This window comes from Poeciliopsis prolifica, unplaced genomic scaffold, assembly GCF_027474105.1.
Source record: "Poeciliopsis prolifica strain line A6 unplaced genomic scaffold, Auburn_PproV2 SCAFFOLD073, whole genome shotgun sequence".
NCBI classification, from domain to species: Eukaryota; Metazoa; Chordata; class Actinopteri; order Cyprinodontiformes; family Poeciliidae; genus Poeciliopsis; species Poeciliopsis prolifica.
The window spans coordinates 1,354,326-1,377,029 of record NW_026562448.1 but is presented as its reverse complement, the minus strand read 5'-3'; the positions used below and the strand labels follow the sequence as shown (position 1 = coordinate 1,377,029).

At 40.7% G+C, this 22,704-nt stretch overlaps 1 protein-coding gene across 1 annotated transcript in view; it reads right to left on the bottom strand.

Moving 5' to 3' along the window:
• Positions 1-22,250, bottom strand: part of ppfia1 (PTPRF interacting protein alpha 1) — a 50,670-nt gene extending 28,420 nt beyond the window's left edge. Inside the window, 5 exon segments of the mRNA XM_055021030.1 lie at positions 7,638-7,712; positions 7,792-7,956; positions 8,205-8,306; positions 15,986-16,255; positions 21,271-22,250. Of these exon segments, the coding sequence (XP_054877005.1) occupies positions 7,638-7,712; positions 7,792-7,956; positions 8,205-8,306; positions 15,986-16,255 (612 nt within the window). The 5' untranslated portion in view covers positions 21,271-22,250.
• Between the last annotated feature and the right edge of the window lie 454 nt (positions 22,251-22,704).

Sequence of the window (22,704 nt, the reverse complement as noted above, 5' to 3'; positions counted from 1 at the left end):
CTCAAAGAATATATTTACAATACTGTGGTTAGTTTACATATCACGGACCGGTTTAGCACCACAATACATCTGAAGATCTGCTGTTGTTGTATCAACTTTCCAGACTATGGTTCTGATTCTGGTTCTGATTTTGCAGAGCCAGAACCAAGAGAGGGAAGCAGCTTTCAGCATCTGTGCACAAAACATTTGGAAGTTAAATTAGTGGGTGGTCTTGTTTCGCAGGGCCTATTTTCACACGTCATAGTCTGGTGCGGTGTCATATTGCAATTCTAATGAATGAGAAATATATAAAAGTAATTGTATAATGACTAAAATATTAGACGCTTGGCTGTCAGACTATTAGGCTGTCCCGTTTCTTAGACGTGTCCTTTGTCATGCTGATTATCAGTCACACCTCTGGAGAACAAATGTGAAACTTTGTTTTTGGTGTTGTTCCGTTCAAATAGGAAAGTTTGTCTTTTGGACTTTAATACTGGTGCTGTGTTGTGGATTAATGTCTTTTATTTATTTATGAGGGATTTAAATTTGATTTGGGGGAATTTCAGATTTTTAGGTTCACCTCCAACTAAATATTTATGATTTTGCATTAAGCGCTAAACCTTCCATTTTTTCCCTGACCACACACATTTTTACTTAGTTTTGGCTGTTTTAGATGCAGACCTGGGGAATTTATTTTCTCTTTTGCCGCTCCGGGTGTTATTTCTAAATTTTTGTAGGACATTCACATACATCCCTATATGTTTTTATATGAGGCCATAGAGTTGTGGAAGGGATATTGTTTTTTCTGAGAAACTATAAACTATATTTTTATTATAATTTGTAGGAGCATTCTCGACTGGATGTGCTGCCTGTTGTTCCTCCTTCCGTGTCTATATTTGATAACAAAAAAATTCAGATTTGACTGGTGGTGATGATGATTAATGGGGAATAATTTGTTGCATTTGCATATGTTTCAGTCTATGGAGAGTAACTGGGTGGAAAAGGGGGACTTCACTAGCGATTGCTTCAGCTCCAGTTAGTGGATGCTTGGTATTCAGTGCATAAACAAAACAAAATATCACTTGTGGGTGTGGCCATGGTGGCTGCTGCTCTTAAACTGTCTATTTTTCACTCAGGCTCCTGTTGCAGCCACACGCTCTGGTCCCCGTATGTACTGGGCTCCGAATTGGCAGACTGCAGTTTCAGGTTGGCATGGCAGTCGCAGGCAGATGCCCGGATGGTCAGGTGTCAGGTAAAGGGGTGGATGGAGGACGAGTGTGCGCTTCAACACTTGTCATTGCCTTGGCGAGGAGGGACATTGAGCTCTGCAGTGTCCCCATGGGCCGTCATCATCTGCTGAAAGACGATGTGTTGTGTGTCCTGCTTCCTGCACACCCCCACATGCTGCAGTGGTCTCAGGACATGGTGGACTTTGACCTCACAGTTCAGTTTATGAACACACCCCACAGAGACTTGTGGAGGGGGGATTGATGGGAGAACTCCTGATCAGCATGAGAGTAACTGGACATTTGTTGTCATTTTTGGTGGATGCTGGAGCCACCTCTATGAACACTGTGATGCCTTCGACATGCATTCTGCTGTGACTGTATATTCTGCGGCTTGCACTGCTGAACTGTTTTTGCTGCAGTCGCTGGAGGAACACCCTTCTGGAAACCCTCGACCCAGGCACTTACACCTACGGGCAGAAGTCTGACCTGTCTCATGTCATTCTGTTTTTAGGATCTAGCCAGTCTGAATGGTATCAGGAGCAAGTTGAGGGAACATTTAGTTGGCAGGGGCTGGACAGTAGTTTCTCAGGTTATTGTGGCACCAGAGAGTGTTGCTGCCGCAGTTTGTCTGACTGTGGTACAATTGGTTTAACATGCAGGACTACGCAGTAACACATGTTTCTTTGGTTCTGTAACACAGCAATACAGTTCAGGACTTAGGTGGTGTGGTAAAATGCCTTTTATATGTTTTGAATTTGAACATTATAGTTTCTCCTCCTCTATTTTTTCTCTCCATCGACTGACACGTATAAAATATAACAAACAAGAATTGTCTGGGTAAACACTGTTTTTGGGACGTCTTTTGCCCTCGTTATCACAGTCTGTTTGACATCACACCAATCACATTTGGTTTTACAACCTCGTCCTCCCATTTGATTTACAGCAATTTCTGGAGACAGGAAGATAGGACAACTTGCAGGACACATGATTTGTAGAAGACTGTTTTGACTTTGTTAACCTTGTGGTGCCGGTCAGTACTTTTAGGTTCCTCTCTGACTTATATTTTTATGTTGATTTTGATAGCGCTTTATTTAGTTTTTCTCTTGCCAGGGTTGTAGAGATGTGTTTTCTTTTCCTTACACAAGGTGACCGTTCGTGGTATGTACTTCTGCCACAGAGGTTTGTTTTTTTGTTTTTTATTTAGGAATGTTTAATTGGGTTTTGTAATGGTACTTGGCTAGTTGTCTATTTTTCAGTAGATGTGATTTTGATTTAGTGTGTTGATAATCTCCTGCTATCTGCTGTTGCACATTTGGCTATACCTCATTATAATTTGCCATTTAATTTGGATTTTTCTATAACATAACTGATGTTCTTAGCAGTTCTGTTTCAGAAAAAGGGGGAGAGCAGATAATTCTCCAGTAAAACATGAGATTGAAATGAGAGAACGGGAGAAAGCATTGCTTCTGTGGATGATTCATGCAAGGACTGTTGATGCTTAGATATAAAAGTTTGTAAATGGTAAGTATTGCGATTGAAAGGTGGAACAGAACCACGTGGTAAAATCATTCAACATCAACAGAGTTTCGCCAGAAGAACTATCTATGTGGAAGGCAAGCAGACCCATCATGAGATGACATCTAATTAAAGAGTATGTGCCATCCAGCCCGCACATATATACAAATATGCACATCAATAACTTATTTTTGCAGCTTAAACGGAGACGGTTCATTATGGGTGCACATGTGTGTTTCTGTTGGCATTCTTTCAAATCTATTTTCAGTCAGACATTTTCCCAGGATTTCTTTTGGAGTGTATTTTAATTACAACTTTATTTATTATATTCTTGTATTATACTTTAATAGTTTGAGTTAGAAGGAAGTGCTTAATTGATTAATTTTAATTACAACTTTATTTATTATGTTCTTGTATTATACTTTAATAGTTTATTTGAGTTAGAAGGAAGTGCTTAATTGATTAATTGTTTTGATACACTGAACAGATAGAAAATAAATGTCACTATAGTAATCTCTGGCCTTGGCCCATCATTTTTGGGTGGTGGCCCGAATCATAAGAGAAACCGTCACAGGTCAGGTTGATAAGGTGATTCGCCCCGTAAATATGAGAATTAATGTTTTTCCAGGTAACACAGGGAACGACACAGGTAGGTTTTCACAGGTAGGTATTGAGGTGTTTTGAAACCATTTCTCAGGATTTTTTTTTTATATACAAGGAGTACAATTAACTGTCACAAGGATTTGATTACTTATTAGATTCCAGTGATGGATTCCAGGAACTAATGAGGTAGGTTGATGCTACATTTCAGGTATCAGGATCTCCAGGAAGTGGAACAAAATCCTGGGTTTGAATCATTTTATTTTTGGTACAATATATTATCCATAAGTTGCAGGCAAACGTGGGGATTGAATGGAACAAAATACAAAATTGGCTAAAATCTGTGCACAGACAAAATTTTAATGGGGTAGTTGCAGTGCCTGCTATATTGTCTGTTGCTTTGTTGTCTGTTAGGATGTCCATTAATAAATTTACAGGGCTTTTCTCTTCGTACGAGCATGAGATCAGAAGAAGATTTCCAGGGCCAGCCGTCAGAACTCCCAGATGGACAGGTAACCCTGTACATTTATCTCATAAAAGATTTTTTTTTGATGAGTTACAGTTAATAGCAGCGGAGTTTGTGGAGTACCAGGGGTCACAGGAGAGGTCGGAGAAGTGATCTGCATCAGGATACACCTGGGTGAGGCTGAAGGTCATCAAAACGGCAGTGGTCTGAATCCTGCTTCACTGAGCTCTACCAAGTCATGGAGAGGACGTCCGAGCCGCTCCGACTGACGGTGTGATGAGAGACCTGGTTCTGATGGGGCCAGCAGAGGATCTTCACTTCACATCAGACCCAGAGGAGGAGCAACACTCTGGGCCAGAAGGATAGCAGATTTATTCCTGCTATAGGTTCTGGTTCCTGGAGTTCAACGTTTTGAGGCCCAAAACAGGCATAATAATCCTTTTTGGGTTTTCTCTGATTGAATGAGAGGATGAAATCCCTCAATTACACTCACGGTGTTGGCATAATAGTCCAATATTCAGTGAGCTTCGCATATTCAGGATGGACGCCTGCTAAACTGTCGGGTTCAAGAGGAAAGGAGTTGCCGATTATTGCGAACTCTTGCGAACTGTTGCGAACATTTCTTCCTATTTTTTCTCCAGTCTTTTTAATTTTTCTTCACCAAAGATTTTATATCTTTCAGGAACAATCGATGGACACGAAGTAACATAAAGAAGTAAAGACATTATTGTTTAATATAAGTGTGTCACTGTATGTATTGGTGTTATTTTTCTCTTCACAGCATTGTTGTTTTTACTGTTGTTGTTTTTACTGTTGTTATTTTAGTGCATAGTTGCATGTTTTTTACTGCTTTTAGGTGACAGGAAGTTTTTTGTGTTTTTGTGATTTTGTATTGATGTTATGTGATGTATGTTTTTCTTCTTTTTGATGTGACTGGGGGATCAAGTCTTGTTATTTTTGGGGTTTTGTTTGTCGGGGGAATGTTAATCTTTCTGTTAAATCCTTATGTGTTTGCTCCCAGGTAAGTATGGTCATACTTTAGGTGATCTCTTTTTTAAAGAGATCAAAAGGGGGAATGTTGACATAGAATTTTAAGTTAGCACAATACTGCACAGGATAGCTTTGACACATATAAAATATAACATAGAAAGTTAAAGTACACTCTAGGTTCATATAAATTTAGATGAAACTAAAAAACAACGGCTCAATCTCTGAAACGCAGATAAATTCTTAAAAGGAGGATCAGACAGAAGAAACAGAAAACATAGGCCTAGACTCCTTGGATCTCTTGAGATAAGGAGCCTATATGCCAGGCAATTAACAAATTCCTGAGCATGGTTCAAAAGTTCACTAGGATCTTAAAACTTTTTATAAATAATTTTATCTATATTAGAATTAACTATATTTCTTTAAGCATGTTTTAAAATAGTTACTTATTAGATCCAAACTTATAGTCATTATTTAGCATTACATTGTGTGCAAGCTTGGTTAAAATACAAACGACTTTTTTGTGGAAGAGATAGCGCTGCAGCTGCACTCTATATCAAACTGGACAGCGGCAGGTACGAAAAGAGCCGGGCCATATATCTGTCTTTGGGGCTCTTGAGCAGGAGGTAATAAAATTAACATTAAGACAGCCCACACAAAGGAAAAGAACACACCTCCTAATGCATATATTTAAATGATGAGATTACGCATTCTATAAAATGATTTGGTTTACAGCAGAAGTTGGAATCTCTTTGTGCTGGGTGAGAGTTTTCCCGGAGGATGCATCTTCTGTCTTTTTTACTCAGTTCTTTGTCTCTGTTCTGTAATGTCTTGGACTTTTGATATTCTAGGTGAGGTGCTTATTGTACATTCTTCTTGCATTGATTTTCTCTGGATAAAACTCTGAATATCTGAAGTCTGACGTCGTATGATTGCTCTTTCCTCTCTGCACACTTACACAGACACAGGAATTCGGGACTAAGAATTAATTAACGAGCTAAGATCAAGTTCTTCATCTTTTAATTCTTAACACTTCCCACAATTCAAAAACAGCCAAAATTCAGGTTATATCCCAGATCTGAACAGAACTTCAATGCTCACTTTTCTATGGCTACATTCACACAGCAGGCAAGCAAATGCAACTTACCAAGATGAAACCCATATCTGACTTTTTCACAACAAATCCACTATTTTCAGCCAAGAAACATGATTTGAGCCACGGCAGCCATCTTTACAGCCGTAAACAGAGCGCCGCGGCGGCCATCTTTACAGCCGTAAACAGAGCGCCGCGGCGGCCATCTTTACTGCCGTAAACAGAGCGCCGCGGCGGCCATCTTTACTGCCGTAAACAGAGCGCCGCGGCGGCCATCTTTACTGCCGTAAACAGAGCGCCGCGGCGGCCATCTTTACTGCCGTAAACAGAGCGCCGCGGCGGCCATCTTACTGCCGTAAACAGAGCGCCGCGGCGGCCATCTTTACTGCCGTAAACAGAGCGCCTCGGCGGCCATCTTTACTGCCGTAAACAGAGCGCCACGGCGGCCATCTTTACTGCCGTAAACAGAGTGTTGCTGGGGGACGGCTGTGCTCTTTTTCAGAGCATGCGGGTCACTTTGGAGTCGGAAACCATCCACATAGACGTCTGACTGCAGCTGCATTTCATTAGTAAAAAAAACAAATCTGATTTCAGAAAAAGAGCCAGGCCTACCTGGGTCTGTTTTAACATTATGTCTGCTGTCACCGACAAGCTGATAAGACGCTGGATGACATTGAATCCAGATGGAGTCACAGATATAATTTGCTAAATTTTGAAAATATCTGCCAAACCATCATAAACCTAATGAATGCAAATCTGGTTCACTGGAATGAAAATCTAGAGAGTGTGTGGGTAGCTTTAGAGTAATAAATGCTCCATTCCTAATAAAACCAAAGTGTTTGTGTGTGTGTGTGTGTGTGCGCGTGGGTGCATGTGTGTGTGTGAATCAAAGGAACAAAAGATGGCTCCAGCTTGAAGTGCACACAGGAAATCTAGGACAAATGTCTGACATCCTCTGGGTGTTTAGTCAACAATCATCCAGCTGAACCTTCCTGCACTTCCAAATGCTGCTCTGCTTCAGCTAACACTGAAACTCAACTCTGAGCCGATCAAAGGAGAACTAATAATATAGCATTTCTAGCATTTAGTGACACATTTCCAGAAAACATTACAGGGATGCATTTCTCTGATCTAAAAACAAAAAGGCTTGTTTCTAGCATTTTGTCAATAAATGCCAAAGCGGGACGTCTGCTGCCATGCGGGGTTTATGGCCTGCACTGTGCCTCAGTCAGCTGATAAAACTACGCTACTGTTTGGTTGTTTACTAGTGGAAATGGAAGAAACACCAGAAGACTTTAGGTTAGTAACTGATATCCAACCAGTGTGAACTGGATGCTCAGAATCAAGTGAAAACTCTTCAGATTTGGATTCTGATGATCAGGACTGTCATGGCCGACAAAAAGACGAGTTTACAGCAGAGTTAGGAATATTAAGTCCTTTTGTAATGAAGAATGTGAGTATTTAGTTCGTTAATATGATTTCCATTGTGATAATTATGTGCAGCAGATAGCGGAGTCTGTGTTCGCTTCAGAAAAGCTCCTCATCGTTTCAGTTTCTCATCTGTGGTGTCTGTCTGTCTTTCCCCTGAAGTTGGCTTAAAGTTGCTTTTCAGTTCTCCTTTAATCGCTCCAGAAGCATTTTATATTTTATTTCTCCTACCTCAAAGTCACAATGACTCTTTATATCTGAACACAATCATATGTGTCCCTCATAAACGAAGGACACATCACTTGTTAAAGATTTTCAGAAGGTTTTCATGTTTGCTTACTTCTTTGTGTGAGATGGCGAGTTGCTCCTCCAACGCACTGCATCGCTCTAAAGCAACACGAAGTCTCTCTCTCACCTTAAAACACAACAGTTCATTTTTAACTGTTCAGCAGGAACTCTTGCCGAAGTTTCCCTCTGCAGGACGTTCATTGTACCTTCTCATCAAGGGCTTTGTGGTGTTCAAAAAGTGACTTTAGAGCTTTGAGGACCTCCACCTCGCTGGAGACGCCAGCAGGAGACTGAGCCTGCCTCTTCACCACCGTCATCCTCAGACTGCGCTCATGACGCGACACCAGGCACTCCAGGTGCTCCAGCAGCAGCTGCAGAGAGAACGCGCTAATGTTAGCATCCACTATGCAGGAACCACGTGGTTCTGCAGAACCGCTGCATGTTGTGAGATTTGTTGTCTGTAGTGGGAAATTTGTGATGATTAAGCAGCTTTCCACATGGGTGGGTTTTGACAATGCTTTGGATTATAAGACAGAAGCTGATTGGTGGAGCGCTGTTATGACAACCATCTCCAGTCCAAACAGAAACAGACAGGAATTTGCCAGGTATGTTCACTCACCCGGGTGTTGTTTCTCTCTGCCTTCAGCTCTGCAATCTCCTCCTCCTTCTCCAGGAGCTGCTCCCGGTAGATGTTCACCTCCTTCGTCAGAGCGGCAAACTCCTGCAACGTGAACACACAGGCTGCTGAATGCATGACAAGAAACACAATTATTCACTTTAAAATCTTACAATCTAAAGCAAATGCGATCTGGTCTGCATGCAGATGCACACAACCAGCTTATATTCAGATGCTCTCCTGTCTTCAACTTATTAGTTCCTAATTAGTGTGTTTTTTCCAGTTGTGTGGTGTGCAGCCATCCCACAGTAAGCCGCAGTAGATAATTGCACATTCCTGTGTCTTCATAAAGTGGCTGACAATCATGCTTACATGATGAGCAATGAAACTTCACACAACAATGAGTAAAAACCAGAAGTTATCTGATGGCGTTTCAGAGGTGTGATTCTCTACGTCCAATTCTGCAGTTCTCAAGTTCACATCACTCACATATTTCTCAACATAAAATGCATCTGGACCCACATGCAGCGATCTTGCTGGTGCTTTTAGAAATCACATGCATGGCTGGGCGACTAAAGGATGAGCCGTGCTGATTTTCTTTGCCCTGCGGCGAAGGAACAGTGAGTGGCGAGGCCTTCTTGCTTTGACACTGACAGTAGCAGGGGGGGAGTTGATCTTTTCTTTCACTGCTGCAGAGATTCTCCCTCTCCTCCTGTCCAGCCTCTGAGCTCTTCCAGCAAACTGTCTGCAGCACTGAAGCAGTGAGAGGAGCGAAGCTATTGGTCAGAAGGAGACACATGGTGTCTCTGCTGGCCAGTGGGAGGCTTTTGATCTGAAGGCCCAGGGGTAATTACAGAGCTGCTCACTTCCTACAATCCTGCAGAGTGGAAATGAAGTTCGGGAGAAGAGTATCTGTTCTTAGCATAAAGTCACAAAACATCGGAGAACAACTGAAGTGACTCATGTTGATTTCAGGAACAACTCAAATTTCAGCCCAGAGCAGAAACATAAAGACAGGATTTCACATGAACAGATTCAAAAACAAGTTGGTCATTTCAGAATATTTAACAGTTTATCTAATGGCCATCGATGCTGCAGATTTAAATAGCTGGGACCTCGATCACTGTTCAAGCTGAGGCTTTTTATTATGCGGCTGTTTGGCAGAGCCTCACGTTTTGGGTCCAAACTAATATTTTCTCAACCTGTGAAATGGATCAGCTGGCTTGTCGTCACCATAATCAACGCAAGATGTCTTTGGCTCTCCAATGTTTGAGTTATTGATCGTTCTGTTCACACATTAAAGAGAAACAAAACTAAATCCCATACTTCCTCTACTAAGACTTTATCTGAGTCCAGAATCTGATCCGGTTGGAGGATAAACACTTTGAGCCATTTCTCTCACTAGTCCTAGCCTAGCATGTTTGTTTTGGTTGTATTTACCCAGAATGCTGTGCACTGTGGTCCACTTCCTGCTTTTGGAGTGGTTTCCGGTCCACTTGGCGTTCACATATGCATTCAAATCAAACCAGAGTTCAGTTCAACCGAACCCAGACTGAGGTTTGGCGGAGCAGAGTTTGCTTTTTTGTTCACATCAGCGTTTGATCGTGTGTTCAAATGCACACGATCAAACGAACTCGACCTTCTAAGCAAACCGACTGCAGTTGGATTAAAGTCACTAAACATTGTGAGTGAACTTGACTTTCGCCACTATGGAACAATAAAGGTTATTTCTGTTTTCATTTTTGTTCATAGCAGCCGTTAAGAATACAACATTCCAAGAAATTAATTTAGTTTCTCCTTCGTAAGCTTTGTCTGAACATAATAATTCAGCTGAGAAAACAAGTTATAAGCGAAATTATCAACCAGGCGAGTCAACAGAATGAAAATACACCAAAAATAATCCTTTAATCCTGTTGTATTTTGCAGACATGTTGTTATATTAGATCAGATAAATTTGGCTTTAACCGTAAGTCCTCAGTGGTGACTGAGTGACAGAGACTCGGTACATTCTGGGCAGCTTTCAGGGGGAAACCTCCAGAACCAGAACCTTGTCTCAGCCTGATAACAGCAGCCAGTGACGGTAGATCAGTAACAGTCTGGTTAGAAGGAGCGAGCTGCTCTATAAGCTCTAAGACCGAGGAATGGATTAACGGGAGGGGAGCTACAGGGATATGTGTGCCAACCTGTTAAAGGAACAGTACAACACAGCAGAGGAACAATCCTTTCCAGGGAAACCCAATTCTGACCTGCAGCACCACACTTTCAGACTTCACCCAACACAATTCCTGCAGAGGTGGGGCTCTAAACAAGCTGCACATGATGCATAATGCAAATGACTGCATGCATGATGAAACAAAGGCCTTCTGGCATCAATCATTAATGACGAGTGTTATCTGCCATCGGTCCAACGTCTACAAACGCTAGCATTTGTTCGTCTGAGTGTTGGGTCTGTGGAGAACTAGAGGAGCCGTCAGCAGACTGTTCAGAGGTGAGATCAGAAGCAACAGGCTTCCTACCTCCTGCACAGTGACTTTAGCCGTTCTTAAAAGCTTAAAGCGTGAGCTGAAACGTGACATGGTGCAGACAGCATCTGTTCCCCTGTCAGGGGGAAGACCCACCTCCAGAAACCGGTCAGCGACAAAAAAACTGGTTAACCAACCATCCGAACACAACGACCAAACTATTAAAACCTCAGTCCTCTGGGACCCTTTATGCACAACAGGGTATGAATAGAATATACTGTATATATTTATAAATCAACCATTCACATTTAAACGCCCCAGCATCGTAGCTCGCATCGTGTGCAGCACAAAGTAAAAGCCAACATTTAATGAGCTCTTTTTATGAGGTAAAATCAATTCATTAGAAGTGAATAAAAAAATATTTTTAATAGTCCTTTGGATGCTCTATTAGTTTATTATGAAACACCTTTTTGTCTCTAAAAGTGCTGCGGAGTTGAAGTTGTTATTCCTTCAATCCTGGGTCTCTGTTTGAAAATTTGCTCAAAAAAGATGCAGCCAAATTTATGTAAGAAACAGTTCTGGTATAAAATAAAGGTAAGAATCCAGAGGTCTAAAAATCATCAGTCATGATGACAGTAAATCAAGACGGCAAAAAGTGATCAAATTGGGGGTTTTCATTTTGCCTGCCTAGGATGTGAATATCTCTTTGAAAGTAAGCACCTGTAATCCAGAACGTCCAGCAAACCACAGAGTGAGATCTGACCGTTTCTGGACCAACGTTTATGCATAAAAGGGGAGAATAGAAGTTTTGTGGAGTCATTAGTTGAAAAATACTAAACTTGCAGATATGAGTTAGTTACTTTCTGAAGAGTTTGTATTTCACCATGTCGTCATTTATTTTAGTTCATATTGGGTCGGCTGATTCTTCTGAAATATGACAGATTATAAACCCTGATCAAACCAAAATGACCAAAACTTAAAGACATGCAGGGAAAAAACTGCAATAAGTAGAAACTAACTTTGACCTCAAATGGCGGTTTGTTTCAGTTCAAGCAGAATTTTAGCTCCAAGCCTTCAGTTCCCTGCAGCTGATTTAGTTTAAATAGAAACCGACAGATTTAGTTCCTCGCATCCTATTCTGGATGATCAGATTTGCATAAACTGAAGCGGCTCTGCAAAGATCACCAATCAAAACGCATCCGGCTGGAGCAAAAATAAAAACAGAACTAGAATAACTAAACTTAGTGTTTGGTGAAGTTTAACTCTATTTTTAACCAACAACATTATTGATAGAAAAAAGGCTGTGGTGCAAAAAGGTTGTACGCTCTGTAGTACGTGTCATTACATCACTGTGTGTCTGTCCTTGTTTACACAGCAGCTGAGTCACACAAGCAGCAAAAAAAGGCCTTTGTGAAGCTGCAACTGGTCCCAAACAGAGACGGTTCAGAGATCAATGCTTGTCCTGATAAATAGCAAAATGGCTGCTCAAACAACAAAAACCCAACACTGTCTGACCAGAGGGTTCGACTTTCACTCAACCGTTTAGAGGCTCTCAGGTTTCTGAAAAAGAAGAACGGCTCAAAGTTTGGTTGAGATATGAGAGGAAATAGTAATTTGGTTTTTCTGATCCGGCAGAGATCGGCGTTTCTCTCTCAGGTGATCAGATTGAGCTTCTTTTGAAGTTTGTAACATTTGGTTGGAGGACAACACACTGTGACTTTCATGTTCCAGTGGAACAAGCCGGCCTTTGTCTGTCCATATCACCACTGGGCCACTCTCCATTCATGCCTTTGTGTCACAGCAGACATCTCAAGTCAGACAGGGGAGAAAATACCAAAAAACAACAACCAAGCATTGCTTTTATTAAACTTATGTAACGACTCCGATGACTTTCCACCAGTTACAAGAAGTCTCTTTCACTTCCTGTTCTCACTGGGAGGAAAAGTATCTGACCCTGGAAAACAAGTTTTAAATGTGCAGAAAACAGAAACTCATCAGGCTTTTCTGATTTCACTTTTTCTTCAAGGTCCGATCTGCAGATTCTGAATCTGGCTGGTTCCGGTTTTCTTTCTAGGGCCTAAAACAAACAAATAAAAAAAACTCCTGTGGTTCTTAAGACCAGAAAATGGGAATCAGGTATGTTTCCATTGACTGGTTTGGAGTGAATCAACGAAAGCGTAATTTCATCACATATTGACATATGCCTGTAATAAACAGGAAGGTGAGGTTGTAAACTAGTAAAGATCACCAATCTCAGAAAAACTGAGGGAAACTTGTCAGAGTTTCATGCCTCTGGCAAGTCACAGACCCACCAGTGGATGGGAATGTTTCCTACGTCACAACATATTCTGAAAATGTGTCTCCATCTCCTCTTTAAGGCATCAAATCTTTTTTAGAAAAGCCAAAAACCACTCAGTGCAAATTTTCTACTTTTTCTGATTAAACACATCAAAACTGGCATAAAATAACATTTTAATGGAGAAACGGTTGCTGAATCTCTGGTGTCTGTCTCTTTAAAGCTCTTTCTGCTCCACTTGTCTGTATGAGAAGTGCTTTATAACGACTGGTTGACTGAAGACAATAGATGCTGAAACCAGCAGTGGCATTAGTGTAAATACAGGTAAAAACCGGGGTTTGCAATAAACAAACACTAGAAATCATGTGTTTCTGAGGCCCTGCAGGAGCTGCTGACGTGTGAGCGAGTCAGGCTGGAATGTCTCTGCATTCCAGTCAAAGGGTACGCATCAAGAGAGAGGGAACCGGAGAAAACCTGGACCTCCTCTCCACCTACAGCCCTGCATGGCATCCAATCCATGAAACATGTTGAGCCTTCAAATCAGCTCCTCCCATAACAAACCCTTTACATCCAACATGTATTGTTGCTCTTATGAGTTAAAGGTTTAACAACAACTGCAGTTGTAAAGAGAAAAGTGAAAAGTAGGAAGAAATCAACATTTTATCAGATTTGTTGAACACAGCTCCAATTTGTTTTAAACTGAGTGTTTGTTCTGCTATTTGAAGCATGTGAATGTTCTGGGACGTGGGTAACATGAGGAGGGGATTAAGGAACCTGGACTTGGCCTATAAAGCAGATATAAAGACTCTGTTAGTTTCTCTCCAGTAACATCAGAGTTTCAGATTTAACAGGAAACACAAAGACAGCTCTGCAACAAACAGAGAAAAAACTGTTTTAATAAAGTTTTATAAGACATCAAAGTGCAATAAAAACTGAATAGTGGTAGCATAAATGAATTGTACTATTGTGTTGATAAGGGTTTTTGAGTGTTCTCATTTCACCTCCAACATTAAAACAGACTTAAACTCAATCTCTAAAAGCAGCTCAATAAAACCTTAGTATGCAAATAAAAGTGTCTCCAACAAATTTATTCAGCTTTTCACTCTAGATAAATCCCTAATTCACCATCAATCGTTATAAAAATCTGTTTACAGTTCAGCAGATTTAAAATGTATTTCTGTTTCCACCCAGTAAATGACAGTTTGTTGACCCATTAGCATTACTGGTTCGTCTCCATTAAGCTTTAGGATGTTTTCCCTCCTGATGGTCCAGTACACTCTGTTCCATCATCTGCTCCATCTCCAGATGCTGTGGTTCTCTTTCTCTTCGCTCTGAGTCAAAGTAACCAAACTCTTTGACCAACCTGTTCCCCTCCACACCTGTGGGGGCGCTGCACCAAGAACCACTGAAGGAAACAAGAAAACCTCAGAAGACGCTGACAAACTTCCTTCTTCACCAAATGAAAACTAAAATGGAAGCATCAGATTTTAGTGTTTGGAGGATTTCTCTAGTCTTTGGCCCATTTCTCAAGGCTAGCACTTTGGTTGTATTTACCCAGAATGCTTTGCACTGTAGTCTACTTCCTGCTTTTGGCATAATCTCTGGCCAACTTGGCATTCACATATGCATTCAAACTGAACCAGAGTTCACTTCAACTGGACCAGAACTCGATTAGCTTTCACACCTCCCCAAACGGACCGGACTTTCAAGGCAAGTGGATTGGAGCTGGATTAAAGTGGACTAAACAGGGCAGGTGGGACTGCAGCCTTATTTTTGCATCCTTTCCTTCAGAGGTCTCTCCTGCCTGCAGAGGAGGAATACTTTCTATTCATAGCTGGGACAGCTGCCGGTCCGTCACTTCCATGTCTTGTTTAGTCAAACATGAACCAGAAAAAGCCTCACCTGGGCGGTAGCTCTGTTCTAATGGAGAAACACTCAGGCAGAAGTGCAACACTAACGGATGAACAGACTTTCTGTTGTGTTCTCTTCTGCATAATTTAAAGGAGGAAACCTGAAGCCTTCGTTATGAAAATAAAACCCTGCATGAGAAAAACATGACTAATTCATCTAACAAAGACCACAGAACAGATGGATGAAGGCCGGGTCACAAGTTCTGCAGCACAATATGCAAACAGATGAAACAGAAGCAACGCCATCACTAATTTATAACAAGACGGTCATTAATTTCAATTAACTTTAAATTCATGCAAAATGCTGCTTTAATTTAATGAGGCTTCAGTGACAAACTTTTTATCCACTTTGACTTCCTGATGATTTTTTTGGTTTAAATCAAGTCCAGTGCTGGGCTGCACAATAAATCACAGAGTCATCATTGGAGGATTAATGTATATCACAAGGAGCTGCTTAAGCAGAAGGGAGTTAATGAATCCAGACTGCATATGCTGGAAATGCTTCCAGTGCAGTTCAGGGACTTTAACAAGTTACATAATTTTAACTTGTTAAAATTATGTAATTAAAATGTATTAATTGCATTTTCTTCATCAAAATAAATGTCCCAATGAAACCTTTATATTTGAAATATTCCCTCAACATAACAAAAATAAATAAATCACTTTCACAACTCTGGTGTTTCCATGAAATGAAAAATGTAATTAAAATCAAAATGATTTATGCAATCAGTCATTAAAAAAACGCTGCACCATCAACCTGCTGCTGCTAATACTACTTCCTGTCATCTTCTTCTTCGTGGTTTCTGCCAGTGGCAGCATCTGTTTATCACGTGAAGTGAGTGATTTGTTAAACTAATTTCAATACATCCAAAAAAAGAAAATACCTCATCCTAGTGGCAACCACAATCGAAAAAAAAGTTTTTTTCAAAACTGTTTTTCCATTACACAAATTTACTTTCAAAATGTCAAATTGCACAGATATATTGACAATGAAAAGAAAACATGCAGACGTCATGCAGCTATAAACATCACTCTGTCAGGATCAAACGAACCCCCCACTGCGGTGTCCAGATATTAATGTATTATGCTAATACCTGCTGTAACGTCTCCACCCACCTGTGGTAAAGCGGTGTTGAGCTGCCTCTGCAGGGAGTCCCGTTCATGGCTGACTTCATGCAGCTTGCTCTGAGTCAGGCCCAGATTCTCCTGAGTCTCCCTCAGCGTGTCCAGGAGCCGGTCCCGCTCCTCCAGCATGGACACCATCAACGACTCAAAGTGACCCTCAGAGTCAGACTGCAGCGGCGACCCGGAGCCTCTGCGGCCGCCGCCGTTCCCGCCGCCGGGCCCTTCGGTCTCGCTGATGGTGGGCATCACCTCACACATCATCTGCACAGCAGCAGGGAGTCAGAAACACAGGCAGGGAAAGAATGAGACATCAGGAAGTTTCAAAAAACATGCTCTACCTATCCGCCTGACTACCCCACACACACACACACACACACACACACACACACACACACACACACACACACACACACACACACACACAATGTCATTTTGTTTTAAAAATGTTCTACAAATTGTCACAAATGTACAATTTCTTCTGAAAATGCTCAAAAAGTGAAAAACGAAAATATTTCCAACATGAAATAAAACTTGTGTGAAATAAAACATAGTAGAAAGTATTATGCTAAACATTATTTGGAATCAAAATGACAAAAGTAGCATAAGTATTGATTTAAACATGGGTCCAAAAGACAGTGCAGTGGAAGACTGCAGTCAATGTCTTCATCAAAGGGTTAAAGCAGCATTTTCTCAGATTGTTTTAGAAAATCCTGTTGCATCTGTAAAAGCGGCATCCTCTCCCCAAACCCAGTTTTATTTTATCATGTTCTAAATACGGCCCTTTCTGAACAGTCTGAAGTTTCCCAACTGTGGGACATGAAAGAATATTTCTATTCTGATTTCCTTTTAGCACAAAAGATATTACTTTGAGTGAAAAGTACTTTGAGTATAATTGTTGCCCTCAAAGTTGTGGAATAATTGCACAACTTAGAGTTAGTTGTGTAATAACTTTAGCTTATTAACTCCTTATGTTTACTGTTTGCTCCATTTCTCTGCCAATGTCTTTTTGACACAAATAAATGTTACTCCTAAGAGACAAACATAGGATCATTCTACACAAAAACAAATTATGTTTGAAGACAAACTTGGATCTGATGCATTGAAAACCTATTTTTTAAAGTCTAAACGAGGACCTGGGCTTTGCAGAAGTATTCAGCAGCCTCTGCCATCCTGGATCATATTTTCTCTAGTGATCAGCAGCAGAAGAAATCTGCACCGGTTTGTTTAGTTGCTTTGCTACTAAGTAACTGACTGAGGCGTCAACTGATTAACATCTTCCTGTGTTGACTTGGACGTGGCAGAAAGGAGCAGGATCAGCTGATCCGAAATCATTGGAAAGGCTTCTTGACAGGAGAACTCAGACAAGCAGCTTAAATCAGCTCCCAGTGTACTGGAACCAGTTCCCAGTGTACTGGAACCAGTTCCCAGTATACTGGAGCCAGCTCCCAGTGTCCTGGAACCAGTTCCCAGTGTCCTGGAACCAGCTCCCAGTGTCCTGGAACCAGTTCCCAGTGTCCTGGAACCAGTTCCCAGTGTCCTGGAACCAGCTCCCAGTGTCCTGGAACCAGTTCCCAGTGTCCTGGAACCAGCTCCCAGTGTCCTGGAACCAATTCCCAGTATACTGGAACCAGCTCCCAGTTTAGCCCCGTCTACTTTAGACCAGAATTAAAAGTTTCCTCGTTGATGAAGCTGACAGACAGGCCTAGATTGTCCTGCTCATCTCTGTAGCTAAAACTGACCATTTCTCCTCATGCTGCTTCTTTCTCCTACTACTTTCCATTAGCTGCCATGTTTGCTGCCATGCACTTCCTGGTTCCTCTCAGTTTTCTCGCCTGTAGGAGCTTTTATTTGGCAACGAGTTTCAGTTTAGTGTTGCTATTTTCCTGGACTGATTCTAGACGAGTATCTATTGCTATTATTAACTATGTACTGCTGCCAGTTTACTCACTACTTTGTCTTGCTTCTGTATTTTGTGTCTGCTGTGTCTTCTCAACTTCCCAGTCAGTTGCATTTTACTGATTCTCAGATCCAAGACACGACTTCTAAGACGATGGTGATTGGTATGTTGATCGATTTAATCATCTGATACAGATGATTAAACAACAGATAATTCAATCAGCAATTCAATGAGAGGGTTTGGAGACTAAAGGCACATTTTCCTGAACATCGACACGGTGGAATAAATGATCAAAGTTAGTATTCACCTAAAAGAAGTGAGGTTAAAATAATTACAGAAAGGATTAACCATAAAGATCAAACTAAAGTGTCACAAACATAACCGTTCACTAATCTTCAGGGTTTCCCTGAGGAAATTTGCTGCGCCTGGTGTTTTACCATGTTTTTGAATTTAAATGTTTAAATTTGACAGCAAATTTGAAAATATCAAAAGACAAACGGAGCCTGGTGGGGGCACAAGTAAAGCTTGGTGGCCCGCCAGGCTTATAATACAAACCCAAGCTTTAATTTGAAATAATTCATGACAGATTTTCCATCGCTGATGTCAGCATCAACTTTTCTAAAGACGCTCCATGAGTGATCAGGGATTCCCATGAGTGATCAGGGATTCCTGAAGCTCTGGAAAGTTTAAATACTAAAATAAAACTTTGCTCCAATCTGACGGTTCAATAACCTGAAGAACAGATTAAAAACAATAAATATCTTTTGTTTGTTGTTGCGCTAATACGCTAATTTATTCAATAATTCAACAGCAACATTTTTCTAATTGAAAATGTTGCTTATTTTGTTAATATTTGAATTGTGATTAATTAATTACTGATCCTGCAATTAACTCGATTGAACATTTTAATTAAGCCCCACCAACGCAACTTACTTATTTATAACCAAAGAGTAAAAAAGGCTGAGTACACCCTGGTTTTAAAGCTTTGTTTATGTTCTAGTTCAAGTCCTGTTTCTGCAGATTTGAGATAAGATAGCGACTAAGTTCAAAAGCACATCAGAGATGATTTGATCACCAAACTTAAGAGGCCGGACACGATCCGTCATTCCAACAACACATCGACTAAGAAGAAGAAAAAGAAAGTCTGATCATCTAGATCTTCAAACAAACCGCATCAAAGCAAAATATTTTATCAAAGCAAATATTCAAGCCGACATTCACCGCCAACATTGAGCGAAGAACTGAGATCAGCGAATTGAAGAAGCCTGGAGTTCATTTGAAAGATGCTGCTTTAGCAACAGTTGTGGGGATTTGGAGCCAGCGGGTTTAGCTCCTGCACACACCGAGCCGGCACAAACCAGAGCATCATGTGAGCTGGATTTAACATACCTACATGAGCAGCGGCAGCAAACCCACAGCGGTTTGCCGAGGGAATTTAAAATAACCCTGATCAGTCAACCAAAAACTCCCTCCTGGAAGTGTTTGCTTTTGACACACACTAATTAACCAGACAAAACTGACCGTGTCAGTACTAATTAATTGAAATCAGGAATTGCATGCTTCCAATAATAAATGCTGTTTGTGGAGGACTGAGCCAAACTTAACCTAATTTACTGGAAGCAAAAACCCTGAACCAACGCTTCATATTGAGGTCAAGCCACTCAGGATCAGCAGTGGGGGGGGAGGGTCGCTAAGCATCAATGGGAGGTAGCGACAGATGGTGAGCAACTCTGTAAAGACACGCTGTACGTCAAAAACTAAAGGTAACAAATCAAGATTTGGATAAAAGACGATACAACATTTCTACAACTTCTGACCAATTACTGCAGAGGATTGTTTTCAGGCTGAGAGTATAAAGGACTGAGTGTAAAATAAAACGGGCAGTCGATGTTCGACCTTTTATTAGCGTTCAGGCTTTTCCCTGGATGATTTTTCCAGATGACTGGTTTTCTTTGACAATTCAATCTGCTGAAAATCTTCTGATGGAGGAAACCGTTTTGAACATGAACGAATCACAAAATGATCAAAACTTATTTACTGCTTCTACCAACTACAGCTCAATGCTTCAGATTTTCTAGAGACATTCTTGACATTTCAGTCCAAAACATTTACATTATTGGGTTTCCTCTGTATTATGAAACATAGTCAAAACAGAACAGAAGCTGTCCTCTGGTCCAGCAGCTCCTTTATGAATGATGGTATTTATTACCATAGTTCACACGGCAAAATAGATGCTTATAATCAATCAATTCTTTTTTTGACTAGAATAATCCTGTGTTTAGTGATTCCTGTACCTGTAGTTGACAAAACAACAATAAACTCCTGCTCTGCAGTCAGCTGCCATCTTGCTTACGTAAAGGGTTTCCTCACAGTTTTACTTTTTATCCAACATTGTTTAACATCTGGACAAAGTCGATGTGTAATCTAGATGAGATTATCTTAGAATAAATACATGTTTGAGTTCAGAGTTTACCACTTCCAAAAGAAAAGGGAATTTAAATGTTTGGTTTTGAACCAAACAAACTTCAAGAACCTTCAGACCAACTTGAAACCCAAAAGTAAAAAATTTAGAGGCCTAAATTAAAACAAACAAAATCTTTCAGTAACTTCAAAATCCATATATTGGACAAAAGGTCGAAATGTGATTTGATAATCTACATTTAAGTGCATCATTTCTAAAATGCATCAGAGGTCACAACCCCTAAATCAGTCATTATTAGACTTTTTTAATTCAAAGTTTTGTCATTAAAATTAATCCAACATGTAATAAATTGATCAAATGAGCTATAAAATAAATACTGCAGGCATTCACTGAGAAAAAACTCTGTTAACTTAAAAGTTCTGTAACTTTATGCAAAATAATACTTTGTTTGTATGTTAAAATAAATAGAAGTAAAGAATATCCATATTAATCGTACTGAAAGCACTGTAATAAAGCATGTTTTCTATAAAGCCTAGTTTATTGTCAAACACTATATATTTTTTACTATTAGCTGAGGGTCCTCTCCCTCAGTCTGGGTGGTCCAGGCTGAAAAAACGATAATGAAATAAGGACTGTAGAGTAAATAAGCACTTTTCAAAGCACCCAGTCGTGGTAAATTTTCACAAAGATATACAACAGAAAAGAAAATGTTTCAATCTGAAAATCCCTGATCAGACCCAATCAAGAAAAAATCGGCCAATCCTGATAATCTTGAGAAACTGAATGGTGCGTCTCTACTTGTGTTCATCTTTTCTTCCAGCTGAAATCTGCATCCTTGGACGTAAAACATTTAGTGACAGCTTCTGGACATTTCTGATAAATCCTCTGGAGAAAAGGGATCATGGAACATCCAAAACCCGGTTCAGCACCATCCAGCTACAGTCACACATAGCTCACCTTTGCAGTTTGACGTTAATCCAAACTCCTTTGTAATCCACGTTTTGGAGATAAACTTAGTCCAACTCTGTGGAACGGTCTTCAACAATATCCAGGGTTATTCGGGAATTCTTAATTCCGTTCAGGGTTGGGATTAAGGCTGTGTTAGAGTCCGTTAGAAGGGAAAAAAAAATAAATTTTCCTTAAGGCCTCAGACCCACACAGTGAGAGGGGGGCAGTATTCCAACTTTGGCCGGCTAACTCCGTGTTAGCACGCTAGCTTCCCGAGTGAGCTGGTGATTCGATGATTGCATTCCTGGATTTGGAAGTAAAGTGTCGATCTTTACGCATCAAAAACACACACGCACCCTAAAATAAAAAGTTATTCTAATCGAAAATAGCATTTCATAACTGACAGACACACCGTGATCCAGTCAGGTGACGTGGAAACTGTTGCTGAGCGGCTAGCTAATTTGAAACAGAAATCTTTGGCTTGGAGTCAGTTTAAATCGACAGCTACTAGCCTGCTAGGTAGCTAACGCTCACTACTTTTAATTTATGAACAAACACGTCATACTCGGTTTCGTATAAAAGTATGCAACATTGTAAAACATATACTATAAAATCTATTTCAAAGTGTTTAAAATAATAAAATCTTAAAACAGGTCTCCAAAGCTGCCGAACGGAGGAAAGTATCCAGCAGCGTTAGCACCTCGGCTAACGTTAGCTTCCCGTCGATGCGGCTGCGGAGCGGCGTCACCACATCACGGCGCAGCTCCGCTTCCACTGGGAAACTTCAGCCAACACCGGCCCGTTAGCGACGGCTTTCTCCGGCTCCACTAACCCCAGCTTCAGTCCACTCCCTTCGCGGGGGTTTCGCTTAGTGTTTCCGACAGAAGTGAAAAAGGTCCGTTGTTCCGGTCGTGTGTTCCAGCCGTCGCAACCGCCTGGCAGCCTCGGCAGTCTGCGGGAGGAGAGCGCTTGTTCCCCCGCGGTGGGCCGCCTGGAGACTGGAGGGAAGGAAGCAGCGCGTCCAGTTCCTGTCAGGTAACATCCAGCCGGGAAACGTCACTGGCTGTTCATCTGCTTCTCAGGAACTCATCTCCAAAACTTATTTTCCTTTTCAGTTTTTCAAAAGTAACTGGAATGCAGAGGTGGGATATGAGAGAACTTCAGCATATTTTAACCAGGTGAAAGTAAAAAAGACAACAAAAAACACCGAGGAAATACTCAAGTAAAAGGAGAAAAAAGTATTTGCTTAAAAAAAATGTACTCATCCAATGGACCAAAATATGAAATATTGTGAACATTTTGGAATTTTAAAGGCCAAAATGAAAGTAATTTATAAAAATACTTATGAAGTGAAATAAAAAAAAATAATAAAATGTTTCCATTTTCCTTTTTTAATACATATAAAACTTTATTCAAACCTCTTTTAGTAAAGTTAAAGTGGTG